Raw genomic sequence first — 18,551 nt, 5'->3', positions numbered from 1 at the left:
ACAGACCAGGTTGTTTTTCTGTAGCCCAGGTAAGACACTTCTGACATTGTTTGTTGTTCAGGAGCGGCTTGACAAGGGGAATACAACATTTGAAGCCCATGTCCAGGATCCGTCTGTATGTGGTGGCTCTTGATGCACTGACTCCAGCCTCAGTCCACTCCTTGTGAAAGTCCACAACACTTTTGAATGGCCTTTTCCTGACAATCCTCTCCAAGCTGCGGCTCCTCTCCATCCCTGCTGCTTGTGCACCTTTTTTCCCCACACTTTTCCCTCCCACATAACTTTCTATTAATGTGCTTTGATACAGCACTTTGGGAACATCCCACTTAGTTTGCAATTACCTTTTGAGGCTTTCCCTCCTTATGGAGGGTGTCAATGATGATTTTCTGCACAACTGTTGGGTCAGCAGTCTTTCCTATGATTGTGATTCCTACAGAACCAGACTGAGAAACCATTTAAAGGCTCAGGAACCCTTTGCAGGTGTTATGGCTTAATTAGCTGATTACAGTGGGACACTTTGAGCCTAGAATATTGAACCTTTTCACAATATTATAATTTTCTGAGATTGTGGATTTGGGGTTTTCATGAGCTGTAAGCCATAATCATCTCAATTATGACACATCACAGCTTGAATTATCTTGCTTTGCATGTAATGAGTCTATCTCATATATTAGGTTCACCTTTTCAGTTGCATTACTGAAATAAATGAACTTTTGCATGATATTCTAATTTTTCGAATTTCACTTGTCTAGTTTTGCAGCAAGTGAAGAGGAAGCCTCACCTGATCTGTAACCGATCTTTCAACTGGCTCTCTCTTATCCCATGGGAATGCAAGCAGGCTAGCAGTTCATCCAACTCTTTCAGACTGTCACAGAGAAACCTGGAGGACAGGATAACTGGTTCAATACTCTCACCGACAGTAACACAAGAAAAGACATCTGCAACTACAAATATTTCAACTATGCCAGAAAAATTACTTATCCATCTCACTATTTCAGACTATTTATTTAAGCACTTATAACATTTTCTATATTATCAAAAAAAATCTGCATATTTTAAAGATACGATGTCTTACACGCATGTGAAGTTTTATAATATTAAAGTCTTATAAAATATTACAGTGAATTTAGCTGTGTTGGATTATAGGTAGTCCTTGACTTACAACCATTCATTCAGTGACTGTTTGAAGTTATGACAATGCTAAATGAAAGGACTGACAACCCATGCCCAATGTTATACTTATGCATTGTTATACTCATACCCCCATGGTTATGGGATCAAAATCCTGGCACTTGACAGCCTGCTTGTACTTACGGCCACAGAAGTACTGCAACTCCCCCACTCACCTATCTCTCCCCCATCTATGCCCTTATGACCCCTACTGCCCCATCTAAGTTCTTGCTCCCACCCCTGATAAAGCAGACCAGGCCTGGCTACTGGGTCATATGAAGCTGGCTTCCCACAACAAAAAAACCTAAATATATGCACAAGACAGCTTAAAGGGGTCAAAGTGCACCAAAATTTCCCTTTGTGCTGTAAAATTCATTTAATGACAAGAGAAATTGCCTGGATTTCAGTCACTAAGTGATGCCATCGTGCAACTTCTCGCTTTATAACTGCAAAATTTAGTAAACAAAATTCCAGTCCCAATTATGATGGTAAATTGGGGGCTACACGTACTATTTGAGATGTGTAGTTTAGCATTTTAATGACCTTTGTAAGTAAAATTAAGAGTCACATAACTCAGCATTTGGACACCTATTTCACTGTGCAAATTATACTGCTATTTCTGCCCTCTACTGGTAAACAAATACATAGCTCTGGAAAAATGATGACTTCAAAGAAGAAGCAAAGAACAAAATGTTCTGCCAGCAGGAATGGATCTCTGGCACCTTTCAAAAGAAAGGTGTTGTGGTCTACATTTTGACAAAATTCTGAATCAACACTTCATTAAACCAAACATTCTAAGTAAAGATTTTTAGATTTCAATTCTATGACTCAGCACTCACCAATCAGAATATAGGATAACAGAGTTGGACGGGACCTTGGAGGTTTTCTAGTCTAGTTTTCTAACCCTTGCTCAAGCGGTAGATCCTATACCATTCTGAAAAAATGGGTGTCCAATCTTGTTTTAAAAACCCTCCAGTAATGGAGCACCCACAACATCTGGAGGCGAGCTGTTCCACTGATTAATTGTTCTCACTGACAGGAAATTTCTCTTTAAGTCTAGTTTGAATATTTGTTATGCTTATCTGTTACAAATTCAACGCACGATAAACTGTTTTCAAAATATATCAATTTTTAAAACAATGAAATGGTAATGGCCAATGAAACTACAGGTAGTTCTTGACTTGCAACCAATCAATTAACAACCATTCAAAATTACAACAGGCCCAGAATGGCTGCTTTACATTCAGTCTGTAAACCATTTCTGTCCATTATAAAATGTTGTGCCACAGACCCCTGGGTCATGTGACTATGACTTTACAACCAGTTGCAGTGCTCTGCGATCACACGACCACAATTTATGCTTTTCTTTTTGCCAGTTTCTGGCAAAAAATATCCATTCAGAAAATACACTATATAGTTCCAGGATGGCTTAGAAGGACAAAACAGTATGGAGAAGTACAGTGAATGGTGTTACTGTTATTCCATTTTCTTGCTTAATTCCTTTGGATTATTAACTTTTACTCTTTTCTATTCTGCATAATGATCCTTACTCCAAAGGGAATAATGTAAGCATGTGTATAGCTATCCAGAACACTCTGGATACTTCTTCAAAAGTCTAAATACCCAAATTTCAATTATGAATAGATGGTACGAGAAATACATCAAATATTATTCCCCACCCATTTTTTTGTTGTTGTTGTTGATAGGTATGGGGAAAAGTCCATCTCACCAAAGGTTCTGTCCCTGTTTCGGTACTGATGTCTCAACAGGTATTTCTGGAATATGCAGGATCCCTTGTGGGGAGTTCAAAACACTGCCTTCCACCAAGTTTTCCTGTGTGTCTGTAAACATAAGCATAAGTAACAAAACAGTTTTATTTGTGGAGTTTCCACTGTTACTTCAGCATACAAAAAAGCAAAGCCTCATAATACTTCACTAAGCTATTTTGTAACCATCCAAGGAAAGCATAGATCAGTGAGGGCTAACTTTTTCAGCACCAAGTGCCCAAAGCGTGTGTGCATTCCTCAAATGCAGCATGCCCGCCCCCGTGCATGCAACCCCCATGCCTCCAGTGTGCGCCTTCCCTGCATGCGCATGCGACTCCCGCGCATGAGCAGCAGCAACCCAAAGACCAGCTGGCCGATGGGAGGGGCATGCATGTGTGGCAGAACTGAGCTGGGACGACTGCTCGCGTGCCAGGAGAAAGGGCTCTGTGTGTCATCTCTGGCACACATGCCATAGGTTTGCCATCACAGGAATAGATGTTTACATGCACAGCTTTATTAGTGCACTTTTTAACCTTGTATGTCCCTTTAATTGAAATTATAGGAAGGAAGCTACATTTAACACCATCTTTATAAAATTTAAGACATTAAAATGGCACTACGCACTCCATTATTTTTTTCCAATTTTACTACTTTTGGCCAGTTGAAAAATATATTTTAGCTATCTATAAAGTGTGTAAAATTTAAATGATATGCTTCTTCACTGTGTCTACTAAATGTAAATCAAATTCTAATTGCTGCAATTTCATTCAGAAAATCCACATCATTATACCAATGGCTGAACAGGTAATTCATGGAAAGTAAAAATACTGGAGGTGTGTCCATGCACTTGTGTGGAAAACATGTAAATTAGTATTTTCCTTAAGAATATGCATAACTCTAAGCAAAAGGTCAGACAGGAATGGTGCAAAATTGGAAGTCCTATGTATCAGAGACAGTATACCTGCATTTCACAAGATACTGTACTGTGATTTCTACAGAGCAATCTGGCTTGCTTTTTTGGGCAGGAGATAACAGACTGTAACATGATTTACTTCACCATTTTATCTAAAGTCCCTGGATTATAGCATTATTTTCCATGTAAATCCTACTGTAAAGATAAACTGACTGAACAAAAAGATCTTAATCAAAAGCATTATCTAGAGAAAAAACATTTAGTGATTATTTTAAAGAATATAGCAGTTGTTGTTGAATATTAATGTTAAATATAAATATGTAATATTTGTAACATAAATACAATATGTGTCTATGTAGCTGAATGAAAAGGTTTAATTTCCAATGATACGAACATGGTTCCACCAAATTTGGAATTGACTAATACAAAAAACAAAAAGAAAAAGAAAAAAGGCAAATCTGGGCCAGTGTCACCAGCTGACTAAAGGGATTTTATATTTGATATTCATAACAGTTCAGACATTTATTTCACTTGTTTCACCTATAAGAGATGAGAAGTAATCAAGCTTACCTTGCTGGTAATCTTCCTCCTCCTCTTCCTCTTCTTCCTCCTCCTCCTCACTTGGAGGTGTAAAACTGTAATCTATACCATCATGCACCCATCCCTTCTCTATGAATAAGCCAGGAACTTCATCAGAGAAGAGCCAATACCTAAAATAAAGAGATCACATTAGATACGAGGGAGCAAAGCAGTTTTCTACATCCAACCCTCAGAAACCGTTCCAATTGCTGTACCAGTAAACACTCCTGGCTGCTCAAAGCGGAAATTAAAGTTTAACTATATAACACTCTTAATGAGAAAAAATAGTACTTTAAACTTCCTAGAAAGTCAATGTAGTGCAGCAGCTAAGATACTGAGCTAGTTCAGGGGGAAAAGGGAAATGGAACAAAAATCAAGCCCAGCTTCAACCACAGAAACTCTGCTCACTTCAATTTTTGCTATAGGGCTCTTATTGAAGGAAAAAATGGTGGCACAAGTGCTACTTTGAGCTCTTTGAGGAAAAGTGGGGTATAAGTCTGCTATATTCATGTGTAGCAGTAAGTAATAGACAAATGAAATGCAGCTGAAATGCAGATATAATAAAGAAAAGAGCTTGCAGTAAAGTAACTCAGGATAAAATAAGCAGGAAATGTAAGTAAAAGTAGAAGCATGAGGGAAATGGGGCAACAGTGAAGTGAAGTAATTCGGTAGTTAAAACAAAATGTTGCCTTGATAGTTGGGAGATGATAAGATTCCCTAAGACTTCTTGAACAGTAAGGAAAAAAAGAAACACAGTTACAGAGAATGATACAGTATATGGTGGAGATATCTGAGCAGACAAGCTCTGTGTATTAAGATGCAGCTATCTGTGCACTATAATTGTGATTACATCTGAGTAAATCAGGTCCTTTGTCTACTATTAATAAAAGTGATACGAGACCGGTAATCGACAGAGGAAGGACTCGTCTAAAACCAGTTCCTGGCGTCTTCAGTTAAGTCCTGATATAGGGAATTTTTCCACAGTCCTCATTATCCACGAAGATATTCCTTCATTCCTACCTGTTGTGATTACGGTCTGTGCCTATCGGTGTCCTGCGCATGACCAGCTTTGCTTTGGCAATACCATCTTGAAAGGCTTTTTCTGCTGCAGCTTTATGCTTGCGAATTCTTTCCTCCTCTGCTTCTTTTTCAAGTTTTACTAGCAGAGCATCAGAAAAAAACTGTATTAATCCTCCACAGCATTTAACTTATTTTTTTTCTTAAACCGAATACTTAGTTCTGGCCGTTGCAATGTCCCTGCAGTCACATGATTATCATTTCTGACATTCCCTGTTGGCTTCCCATAAGCAAAGTCAATAGGAAGCCAGAAGGAAGTTAGAAGTTGGGGTGAAATGAGGTCCTCGCTTAACAATGGTAACTGAAAACTGCCAAAATTGCTGGTGTATGTCAGTACAGTCTTGTGATATTATACTTTATGACAAATTCTGGTTCCAATTGCCACCGCAAGCTAAGGACTACCTGTAGGCAAGGGAAATACAATTTCTCATATTCTGATATTAAAACATACTATAGAATTTTTTCTAGAAATTCATTTACACATTTATTTGCTAGGTATCCACTGAGATACCAAGCAATACAACTGCTATTGAAAATTTGGCCTAGATGAGTAGCTGTTATATTTATACTGAAGGAAAACAAACAAACAAATGAAAGGCTCTTTCAAATTGCTATTGATTCCCAGTGATTATATAGATGTTCCTGGCAAAAATGCAGACATGCCAGTGCCTTGAATTTTCACAAGGTGGTCTATCTAGGGGTTTCCAGGTAGTCTCCCGTCTAACTAGCGGTTCCAGTCTGCTCAGGATTTGAATTTAGTAACTGCTAAAGAAATTGGCAAGAGATAGCATTAGACTACATAATATTCCATTCCTTCAATATTTTCAGAAAGATGGCATTGAGACTACCCTTCTGAATTGAAATGGATTGATAGCCCCGTAACATTGATATCCAAACTAATTGTCAACTGTATGTTATTCTTGGCCCAGATAGCTTTGGACTCAGATGAATATCTGAATAAATAATTCAGATCTTCCTGTTCCTCTATCAAATTTAGTACAGGTATGCATAAACATAAAAGCAGATGTGTTTATCTGTTAGCAAACATCCTTTCTCTACAGAAGATTGGAGATTAGAATCCTTCGCCTGGCAGTTATACTTGTTAGTAGCCCAATGGAAACTTTAAATCCTGTCACAACAAAAAAGCTACTCTTTTAATTACCTCGCATTTCCATTTCCTGCTGCTCTTTTTCTTTCTTGGCTTGAATTGCCATTAGCCTCCTGCTTTTGACTGTGCTTATCATATCTTCTGCTTCTATATCCATACATTGCTCTGATTTGACTGTTTTCTCTGGTTCCCCTTTCTTCTTCCCCAAACCATTTTCCTCTTTGCCATTCTCTTTGTTCTTGGCCACCATCTCTTTCCGTTTTTGCTTTTCTGCCCTCTTCTTATCATTCTCCTCTTTCAGCATTGCCAGCCGTTCCTTCCACAATTCAGCTGACATCTGCTGCTTTGCTTCCACGTGATCCTGCACTGAATAGGTCATCAAAATCCGATGGCAAAGAGCTGTGAGGATTTGCAGTTTCTCCTCGGGGGTCAGCTCAAAGAACTCCGTTACCTCCAATTTCTCCAGGAATTCATCCTGTACTTCATTGTCTTCAAAAGCTGCCAAGTCTTTGTTCTCTTCTGCATTCTCTGAAGCTTCGCTTTCCTCCTGTATATCTGACTTGCGCAGACAAAGGCGAACTAATTCAGAAACAGAGTGTAAAGTAAGGGGAATCTCAGACAGTTTCATCCCCAGCTCCAAGTAGTCTTCTGCAATCTCATCTTGCAGCAAAGTCTGGAGAAGAATGACCAAAATTCTGTTCAAGTACAGAAAACCCCCTTTTTCAGCACAAAGAGCATCCATAAGAGAAACGGCAGTGATGGGATACTGAGCATCTGGAAGCAGTAGCCCTGAGTAACAACTCAGAAACTCCACAACCATAGCCACGTCCCCAAAGAGGGTATTAGGGAGTCCTTCTGGAGTATCCACCAGCTTAAAAGTAGGCAAGTTGTTGCCTTTGATATCCTGGTCCTCATATCGCTTCTGCTTCTCTAGTCTTTCCATCATTTCCTTTTCCCGACGCTCTTTGGCTTTCTCCTTCAACTTCTCTTTCAGCTTCTCACGTTTCTTCTTCATGTATTCTTTGCGCTGATCCTCTGTCATGGAAGCCCAGTTTTTCCGGTGTTCTAGTAGTTCATAACGCTTTTGCACTATGCCTCGCAGCTCCTCAGGAAGACGAGCACGATCCTCACTGGACAGCAGCCGAGCAGTTTTAGAAATTATGCAGGAAAGGGCACTCTTCTTGTCCTCACGGTCTTTGTTCTCTCTATAATAAGCAATGAGGTGAAGTGCAGCAGGTGGAAGATGTTTTGGAGGTTTATTGGAAGACCTGGGACTTCCAGCTGAACTTCTTGGTGCTCTTGGGACTTTAGAAGTACCTTTTGTCATGTCTAGAAGTGTCATCTGTTTCATTTTCATCTTGGAATCTTTTTTGGGAGATCTAGATTTTCCAGATTTCTGCCCATTCAGCACCTTTTTATTTTTCTGTTTGGGATCCAATGATTTCCCAAGCTTCTTCTTATTGAAAGTGCCAAGTTTTCCAGGCGCCATAATATTCATCATCTCCTCCAGTTCTTCTGTAGACAATTTGGGGGTTTTGAAGTTCTTAAATTTTAGCGGGCAGTCCACAATTGATTTATTTAAATGCACACTGCACCAAAGTGAAGGATTCAGTCCCTGTCCTGTGGAAGAACTATCTGATTTGGGCTTCTTAGGTTTCCTATCAGGTGATGAAGTACTCTTCCTCTTGGTTGAAGGATTGAGAGTCAAATACTGGAATCAAAGCAATGTAAAATGTAAATTATCTGCATTTAAAATGTAACATGGATTTTGCTAGCATTAGGGAGAATCTACCCCAAATGTGCATAAGCCAAATACAAAATAGAGAGCTCTTAACTAACTATACCATTTAACTTCTCTATAAACATTCAATAGCAAAGAAATCTAGTAGTGCTCCAATTATTTCAGATTTAAGGCCCTTTGAAATGTTTTATCAAAAGTCCTTTGAAATGTTCGTACATCCTAGTCTCTATTCTTACAAAAAAATAAATATGAATGTTAAATGACATTTTCAGAAATTTCTACAATCTAAAGCTACTCAACAATGCTGCTGTCTTTGATAAAATATTGAGAAGGCCAAATATCAAATCCAGCTTCCCAAGAGCCAAACAGAAATAACAACTGAGGACTAAGCATGTTTATTAGCTGTAAAGTATTTGATGTCAGTTGGGGGGGGGAAAGCTCCCAAAGATGACTAGAATGAAGGGAAGGACCCTTTGATCTTCCTGAAGGAGTTGGGCCTCCCACTTATTTTTAACATTAAAAGAGAACGGTCCACTCTGCAGCAAAACATCCAAGCAGTAGCTGCTCAAGACTTGTGGGATGCCACAAAATTCAGACAGAATTTGCTGTTGAATCAGAACATTATTAAGGGGGCATCTCTATAGAAAGAAGAAAATCAAGATTTCTGAATGATGAACTTGATTTCTCTCTTGCAAGAATATACAAGAACCTCAAACATGGAGCTCATTAGATATAATATACTCAGGCTCCCTAACTTCCTGCCTTAACACTTTTGCTTCAAAATTATGTGGGGAATATACATATTTCAAAATATTACATCAGGTACCAACAATATTTTTAATTCTTAGAACTCATCAAGACTTCATATTCTTAAAAAGAAAAAAGGGTAACTGTTACCTACTACGTACGTTATTCGGAAACATATCCTAACATTCAACATGAAGTCAAGGATGGAAGGAATTTCTGTGAGCTAAAGGTGATGGATGGCAATAAATATGAATGGTGCTTGCTGTTCCTTTAGTTTTTTTTCCTTTCCCCTGCTTTGGTTTGTGGTTCAGAAAACTGGGATATTTAGTAATGGTTTGAAGATTAAAATCAATGTCAGAGATGTGAATTTTCAAAATATAAGCTCAACACAATAACTGAAGCTTTGCTTTCCACCTGTATGTTGAATTTAAGCTTTCTTGAACAAAATTAACTTTGTTTTCTCTATGTTTCATTGTTGGATATACAGGTAGTCCTCGACTTACAACCATTCATTTAATGACTGTTCAAAGTTATAACAGTGATGAAAAAAGTGACTTGCAACCAGTCCTACACTTACAACTATCAGGCATTTGGCAACCAACTTGTACTTACAACTGCTGCAGCATTCTAGAGTCACGTGATCACTATTTGCAACTTTCCCAGAAAGCCTCCAACAAACACAAAGTGAATGAGGGAGGCCAGATTCATTTAATGATCCCAGTAAAAAGGTCATAAATTCATTTAATGATTGCATTGCTTAGCAATAGAAATTCTGCCCCAATTGAGATTGTTGAGGACTGCTGTATCTGTATAGGAGTCATTAGACAATGGATAAGTGCCCAACCCCGCATCCTAACAAATTCTGGCATAACACAGACCTAAGAATAAATATCCATGTGAAAATGACTCCTATTTTTTATCATCACACAACTCAGATAGATCTTGCCTTATTTCTCACTTTATGTGGGTCAAGCAAGAAGTCACTGAACTTGCTGGGAAGGGAATACTTTTTCACCAACTCATCTTCAACTACCCAGGGAGCATTCTCTCCTGTTCCAGCGCGAAGTGCATTATGACGAATGAAATATCGCAGAATCTCTTTGTTTGGTGGCCGTTCTGTTCGAATCAAGCTGTCTGCTGGCACATTGTTGATGATCTTGAAAGATAAAAATAAGTGTTTCAGTTTTAAACTGATAGTACAGAAACAATAAATTAGTAGTAGTTTAGAGCAGACCTCAATAAGTCACTGAAAATTTATATGCATATAGGTATACTAACTATGTGGATGTGTGTGTGTATGCACTCTCTCTCTCTCACACACACACACACACAACTATATTTAATTATATTTAAACTATATTTAAATATAGTTTAGGACAGTTATGTTAACTGCTTCTTAAAATGTAAAGACAGGATTGGCTAACTGGCAAACCTAACAATCTACTCACCTTTTCTTCATTCTGCAACTTCACATCATATTTGTGTGGTAAGAATTTTGGAGGAACCCATTTCCTTTCTTCTTTTTTCAGAGATGTGGGAAGCTTTCGAGGAGATCTGCGTGCCCGGTCACCTGCCCAATAAGAAAGCAAAAACATTAGTTCTGTGCTTTAATAGCTTTATATGTGTGCCTGCACTACTGTGTTTCAGAAAATACTTCCACTAATGCTGCTGTAAATGTAAAGATTATTAATATGTTAGATCAGGGGACCCCGATCTCTGTCCTGTGCCCATTAGTGGGCCATGATCAGTTTGCAACTGGACTGCTGAAATGGCAGGCAAGCGCACCCACATCCTCACTTGTATGACCAGAGGGTGAGCACACACGCCCACACTCCATTTACGTGAGCGGCAGGTACGCATGCATGCCGCTCGTGCAAATGGAACTGAGCGCACTTTCCAACCGCCCGCACAAAACCATCTCTCCCACAGCCCCTGGTCCACAAAGCCAGGAAGGTTGGAGAACTCTGCATTATATCATTAAACTGTGGTGTGAAAGTGTATCCTGTGCATGCTCTTGAGTGATACTGACACTGAGCTTTGAGATACTGTATGTTTAAAAGTCTTTTCAACGGGACAAACATTTCAAATCTTATTTTACAGACACACAGGCAGCTCAAAAATGTTCAGACAACATGCTGGATGAATTGCCTTTTATGTTCAGAATTCAAACCAAGCACTTTTTCTGTTTCATGCATAATTCTAAACAGATAAAGTTACAGCTTATCATAAACACACATGATCATAAAAAGTACAAGTTTAATAGCAAGTAGTAACATATATAATGCTGCTGGATCAGCACACCTTAAAATTATTTATTTATCAGAGTTTTACCCTGCTATTACTTTATAAGTAACTCAAGGCAGCAAACATATATATTTTGACAACAGTGATTCTCTCCCGATCAAGATTGCTTTTAGCAGTCATCTATTGGCCATAGATGTAATTTTGCATTTTACTCCTAAATAAGAAGTAAATCTGGTTCCTTTCACTTCAGCCCATGGCTTACTTACTTAGACTCTCTCTTCTGCCATCATCTTCTTTCAATGCTGGCTCCTTTTGATTTTCCTGTACAACCTGGCTGGTATTCTCTTTGTCACTGGATGGGGAGTCACAGGCTGCATCTGTTTTCTTCTCAGTAGTCTCCTCTTCTGCTACTTTCTCCAATGGATGTATTTTTACCACTTTGACACGTAGTGCTTTCTCTTTTCCAACCTGAAAAAAAAAATAATTAGAACGAGGCAGAAAATTATTTCCCACATTTAGTAATAATTTGGGAAATGATTACTGAGAGGTGGGAGTGTCATGTCTGAAGGTAGATTATCTTTAGCAACACCAAGCTTGCTGCTTAAGGCACAGCTGCACTTTGGGACTTATAGACCTTAGGTGATGTGATTGGTTATATAAGAGAAACCCTTTGAACTATCTCTAATGCTTAAGTATTTGATTTTCAATGTATTCAGTTTCATCTAAGTTATATTCATAGATTTCATAGAAATCCTGGGTAAGCAATACACAAAACTGTGCACCAGATCATGTTTCCACACTGAGTCAGTGTTAACCATCTTTATTGGGGGGAAATGAATTTCTAGGAGAGTCCAATGAAAATCAGATATCAATCTGATGGGTTTTCAATAGTCACCAATGCAGCCTGTCTATAATGATACAAGTTTATGAAGTAAAACACCTCTTCTTCATTATGTGTCTCCTAAAATGATTGTGAAACTGGAAAAAGCTATAAAATCAATGCCTAATCATAACTCTTCCTGAAAAATTGTAAAAATAACCACAAATTTTTAAGGGGATTAAACTTTTGTAAACTTAAGGCATCCATTTTAATCCTTAAATGCACTGCCTGTTAAATGTGCCAAAATGTTTGCCTCAGGATTCTAAGAGACTCTAAAGGCCACAAAAGGATGCTTAGAGTTCTAAGGCAAGACTGGTCACAGGTTCATCTAATGTTTATCCCATCAGGAATTCACCATACCCTCCATTTTTTTTTTTTTTTACAAAAAGAAGATCGTCATGTCTAAAATGGAAATCAGCTATCTTAGGGATAGAGCAACTATCACATTTCTGATGTAGCATCATTTCCACAACTGTTTCTGAGAGATGAATTTTACCAGGTCCTTACCTCAAAATCGCACTCTTCATCAACAGCAAATTTTGTCATAATCTCCAGCCAGGAAGTGTCCACCAGTTTTTCTAAAGAGATCGTATTATGGTGAACCATTTCCAGAACAAGTTTTTCATACCAGACAGGAAATTCCTCTTTCAAACTGAAAAGATAAAAAGAAAATGATATAGCATAATTATGACAAAATAGCAACTTAAAGAATCAACTTCAACCAGAGAAATTGCAACATTCAAGAGACAATTCACAGAAACTGCTACTATGACTTGCCTACCAATACGATTGTAACAATAGTCTTACCTTAATCCCCCTTTAGTTTTAAGCAAGCATGACCCCTCTGCACTGACTATGTAAGAATAGAACACTGCAGACTGTTGGAAAATTGGGAGGATATTTCTGCACATTGGCAAAAAGATAGACAGATCAAAATTGTGTAACAAAATATGTTTACCATCAAGGAGAGCCAATTTGATCTAGTGGTTAAGGCACTAGATTAGAAACCAAGAACATTGTAAGTTCTAGTTAGACATGAAATCAACTGGGTCACTTTAAGTCAGTCACTTTCTCTCAGTGCAATCATCTCACAAGATTTATGGGGAAATAGGAGGAAGAAGTATAAGATACCTTCACCACTTTGAATTCCTTCAGTATTGAATTTCTGGTCTGTCTTTACAACTGCAAATATGTGAAATTACAGATAATAAGGCCATCCCGTATTGGATTTTTCTCTACATAATTTTTGAGGAGGGCAACATTCCTACTACATACCAGCAATATGATTTATATTCAACATGTCATCAAAACACACTAATAATTTTTGCCTGATTCTCAATGGAAAAATGCCCTAAGCAAATATACAACTGTAGTATACTAAAAATGCTCCGGTTAGCATGAATGCAGAAAGTTTTTGGATTTTATACATATAATGGATTATACTCTGTATTTTTATGCAGCACATCTATATTTGTTTTCAATTATGCTATTTAATTAGATCAGCGGTGGGTTTTTTTTTTTTTTTTTTTTTTTTTGAGAAAGGCCAGTGAGAACTGCAATATACAAAGTATATGAGGAAAAAAAATATCAGAGAGAGTCAGGCAATACTTAATCAGAAATATTTTCTTTAGAGTTTAGATATCCTTGCTTATGTGGCTGAAGAAAAGCTTTCTCTTTTCTTGAGACATGACTCATTCCAAGTATTTCCACAGGAAGATCACTATTTGTCAAAATCAAACACCTCCCCCCCACCCAATTCTTTAGGTTCTGTTTCTAAAAGCAAAAGCATTTGTACTGCTACTTACAGCTCAGCAACTTCCTGTTCCTCTTCCCAGGCCTCTTTGTGTGTCAGCTGACTACTCCCGGTACTTTTGCAGGTCCATATTCGTTGATTATATTTCTCTAGCCGTGCTTCATACTCTCTGAAGGAGCAACAGCTCAGGAAAACAAGGTGCACTTAGTTTTTAAAGTATTAGGATTAAATCAGCATTTTTTTCTCACTTACACATAGACTCATTTGACACATTGTGATGAACAGTTACTAAATCAAGGTTTTATCATTATTAATATTTTAACATCTGAATAATATAACTATAATCCTTGGATTGGATGTCATGCAATTTTTCCCTTAGTACTATTTTTTGTTTCATAATGTATAGTATAGTTCAGTATAGTTCATCTTATTCATATTCAGGTTTATGAAAGCAGGATTTCATTGTCATGAGAAAACAGTCTCAGTAGCATAAACTGTGTATTTTAATATGTATTTACTTACTGATATTTTCTAATACATTTTAAAACTCAGTTTATATAACAATAAATACTACCCCAAATCAGATATCACAGTCAAACAATCTTTTAAATTCCATTTTCAGAAAATGGAACCACATTATCAGTTGCTAACAGCTACTCTTTGTTCAGTAGTAGCATAATGATATGACAGAGGAAAGCAATTTTTGCCTCATCTCCTCCCTGCATTACAGAAAAGTTTAAAGTTGCCTAGGTAAAGTACACTTTCCCATTGGCAATATGATTTGGGAACACTAAATAATATATAACTGAGAATGTATTGGTTTAGTCATTGGGCTAAAAACTGGAGGACTATGTCTAGTTCCAACCTTAGGTACAAAGCCAATTGGGTGATCTTGGGCCAGTCACTCTCTTTCAGCCTCAGGAAGCAGGCAATAGCAAACCACTTCCCAAATCTTGCCAAGAGAACTATAGGGGCTAATCCAAACAATTCCCAGGAATCCACATTGATATCCAGAAGAAAAAGGGAGAAATATGCAGCCAGTTAGCAGGTTGCTTCACATCCAATTCACACCACAGAATGTTGTCTTTTAATTATTTATTTTCTTCATAGATTTTAATGTATTTGGTCATTTAAATCATAAAGGCATTTAAATAGTTGTTGACCATTGAACAAAACAAACCATATTTTAATAGATATTTCCAACTATATTTTAAAATTAAACAGTAGAAGCCATAGCAATTCCAACTTGGCCATCACAAAAAACTATTATCTTAAATTTGAAAATGGAAAATCTTAATACACAATACATAATCTCTTTCTAAAAATTATCTATGGTATATAGGTATCAAATCAACATCACACGCATCACTCTTCTGTCTCATATCCTTCAACCATGTTCTGAGTTATGCACCTTCCAAAAATGCCTGGTGATCAGAAATGAGCCAAGGCTGTTCTGACAGATGGGGTAGAGGGAGAAAAGGTTTTGTTAAGAGGAAGAGGCTCTCTTGGGTAGAAAACAAAGAAGAAACGCTGAAGGGAAAAACAAAGCATTGCCCTTTAAGGACGCTAAATGTAATTGCTTAGGCCTACACAAAAACTAGCTCCTTGAGGTTTTTAAAAGATAAAATATAAATTTATTTGCAAAGAAATGCCAGCAGTCTATCCAGAAAATAAAGCAGTCTCAGATAAATTATATAAGGAAAGAAACTGGTATCCACTAGACCTAATAAAAGATATTTCAAATGCAGCCCACCTCCCTGATTATGTCACTTGCTTACAGACCATGAACATCTTCAGTCTACCACATACAAAATGAGGTAAATACCAAAAGTACTAACATCCCGAATCACAGAATATTAAACACAATATTAAAATGCTTGCTAATCAATTTTTATTCCAGAAAAGTTGCTATATGGTGTGTAAACTGTCTAACCAGTAAGTCTTAGATATTCAGGGTAAATCTATTTTAAAACAGCCATTGCAAAAAGCCTGTTAGAAATGGGAAAACTATGCAATAAAAGCTGTACTTATTCATCAGACAAATCAAGATTCTGTAAACAAACACTATAAACAAACTTTTTACAAACTTTGTAAACTGCACTACGTAAAGCCCAGCTCTTGGCTTCCTCATTCTCCTTCAGCCAGGTTCTTGAATACATACAGGGCTGAAAAATATGTTGGAACATCAACAAGACAGGTCTTCCTTAGGCATCAGAAAATATGACAAGATTATACTGACAGCTGAAGTGGCCATATATAACTGCTTATGAAACATACTATAGTATCACTTCATTTAATTATAAACAAACTTCCATTTAATCTTTAAATCACATGCTACAGTGAACACGGAATATGAAAGCAGTATTAACCTTCCCTTATCATCCAGAACTCCAAAACTATAGATACGCAAACCTTTGGAAATTGGATGCAAGAGGGGCTATTTTATCATCCGGATGAAGTTGCTGTGTAGAGCCATCAAAGACAGGGACATCAATGCCTGCTGTGATGGTAAGTTAATTTATGCATGTAACTCATACAAAATATTAACAAGCACTATTGTCATTCTTGAAGTGTCTTTCAATCAAACAAATTCTAGGTTTTAATTATGGATAGTTTTCTGGTAAGCCCTCAAGTAAGACAAGTTAGAAATACAGGAAGTCCTTGACTTATGACCATATTGAGCCCAAAATTTCTGTTAAGTTAGACATTTGTTAAGTGAGTTTCGCCCAATTTTATGACCTTTCTTGCCTCAGTTAAGTGAATCACTGCAATTGATAAGTTAGCAACCTGGTTGTTAAGTGAATCTGGCTTCCCCATTGACTTTGCTTGTTGGAAGGTAGCAAAAAGTGATCATGTGACCAGCAATGGTCATAAATATGAACCAGTTGCCAAGCATCTGAATTCTGATCCCATGATCATGGAGATGCTGCAATAGTCATAAGCGTGAAAAGTGGTCATAAGTCACTTTTTCCAGTGCCATTGTAACTTTGAACGGTCACTAAACAAACTGTTGTAAGTCGAGGGCTACCTGTATACATAGTAAAAGTTTCTGTCCTATTTGAGCCAGTCGATCAATTTAGGGTTAAGCACACTAGAAAGTCATAAGAGGCGCCATGGTGCTGAACCTTCGCTGACTTGATCCTTTTACTCCTATGATTCAGAGACAGATCCTCTGCAGTGTAACGTTCTACTTTTAGCAGCCATTAAGAGGCATCTACAAAACAGTCTTGCCCTGCTGACGACCAAGACGCCTACCTAATTGTTTGCTACCGGGCCAGCCCAATGCCTCCAGAGACTACAAGCTTTACCAGAAAGTGAAAATCTTCCCTCTGCTTTTGAAGTTAACAGCTTCCCAACAGGCAAGCATCCAGTCCAAACTTACGCAGCTAATGAGAATAACTTAGCACCTTTTCAGACCCCCCCCACCAAAAAAGATTTCCCCTCCCCCTCTTTCTTCCCAATCCGACAGTTACTGACATCCACAGATAACTCCTCTGCCGGCCCCGCTGCACTCTCTACATAGAGAGCGAAGTCGTCTTGCCCTGCTCCATCTTGTGTCCGAGAAGAAAAAAGATGCCGAGGGGAGGGGGAGGGGAAAATAACGAGAAAAAGGGAACAAAGAGACCGGAGAGTCAAGAAAACAAACGAAGGCCTTCGGCCATCCGACGTTTCCGATCCGACTTCAGTCGGCAGGACAAGAGAAGAAAAGAGAGCAACTCCTGCGCTGCCTCCCACCCATCCCCCCCTCACACGGCGCCGTGACTGAAAAACAAAAGTCCCCCCTCCCTCCCCTCCGCCGCGCGCGCATAGTTCTCGCCACCGTCCAAATCGGATACTCGCTGGAGCGGAAGGCCTCCTGCGTGTGGGCAATGACGAAGCGCTCTCCCGGCGGCTCCCCCGGCGGCAGCGGCTTCGCCAGAGGAAAAGGCTTGCGGCCCAGCAGCGGCGCCATCACCGAAGACGAGGAAAAAGTCGGTCCACAGGAGCAGCGCTGGAAAAATGGCGGGAGAATCCCCTTCTTGCTTCCTCGCGGGAAGGCGAAGCCGGCAAGCCCCTCAGCCTCTTTCGCTTGCCCCCTCCCTTCTTCACGCTCTCTGTGCGCGCGCAAATCAACTCCCCCCCCACCCCCAACACCTCCGATATATGTATGTTTCTTTTTTAACGCTGCCCACTTTTTTTCGGTCCCCGTCTCTTCCCGCGTGCCGTGATTGGTTGATTGTTGAACATCGCACAACTTTATTGGCTAGCGAGGGCGACGCTCAAACAAGCGATTTTTTTTTTTTTTTAAAGGTTAGGTTGCGCCGCGCTCGCGGGTAAGAAAATAGAAAGGTCGCGTTATGTAAGCGCAAGAAAGGAGCGCGGCCGTCCCGCCGCCATTTTTGGTCGCCGATATTATGTCCCGCCTTTCTCGGCCAATAGGGGTTTATCGCTTCGTCCGGGAATTAGCGAGAGGGAGGGGGAGGGGGAAAGCCCTCTCCGAAGGCTTTTGTCTGGACGACTGAAACGCTGCCTCGCCTTAAAGGAGCAGCGCCTTTAGATTCCCGAGGAATCATGGGGAATGCATCGGATTACT

At 38.9% G+C, this 18,551-nt stretch overlaps 1 protein-coding gene across 2 annotated transcripts in view; it reads right to left on the bottom strand.

Moving 5' to 3' along the window:
- Nucleotides 1-18,165, bottom strand: part of BAZ1B (bromodomain adjacent to zinc finger domain 1B) — a 31,337-nt gene extending 13,172 nt beyond the window's left edge. The window contains exons 1-11 of one of the 2 annotated variants that reach the window (XM_026708747.2): nt 17,815-18,165; nt 14,031-14,147; nt 12,733-12,877; nt 11,612-11,813; nt 10,550-10,671; nt 10,060-10,257; nt 6,668-8,324; nt 5,449-5,587; nt 4,420-4,559; nt 2,900-3,011; nt 782-880 (exon numbers count right to left, since the gene is read on the bottom strand). In XM_026708747.2, the coding sequence (XP_026564532.1) occupies nt 782-880; nt 2,900-3,011; nt 4,420-4,559; nt 5,449-5,587; nt 6,668-8,324; nt 10,060-10,257; nt 10,550-10,671; nt 11,612-11,813; nt 12,733-12,877; nt 14,031-14,147; nt 17,815-17,930 (3,047 nt within the window). In that variant the 5' untranslated portion in view covers nt 17,931-18,165. Of the gene's footprint in view, nt 1-781; nt 881-2,899; nt 3,012-4,419; nt 4,560-5,448; nt 5,588-6,667; nt 8,325-10,047; nt 10,258-10,549; nt 10,672-11,611; nt 11,814-12,732; nt 12,878-14,030; nt 14,148-17,814 lie in introns of both variants that reach the window. The other variant, XM_087928378.1, reaches the window with a different exon arrangement.
- Nucleotides 18,166-18,551: the final 386 nt, after the last annotated feature.

The sequence above is a fragment of the Pseudonaja textilis genome, chromosome 1, assembly GCF_049901715.1.
Source record: "Pseudonaja textilis isolate UNSWEBS1 chromosome 1, rPseTex1.2, whole genome shotgun sequence".
Classification (NCBI taxonomy): domain Eukaryota; kingdom Metazoa; phylum Chordata; class Lepidosauria; order Squamata; family Elapidae; genus Pseudonaja; species Pseudonaja textilis.
This window is presented reverse-complemented; position numbering and strand designations above follow the sequence as displayed.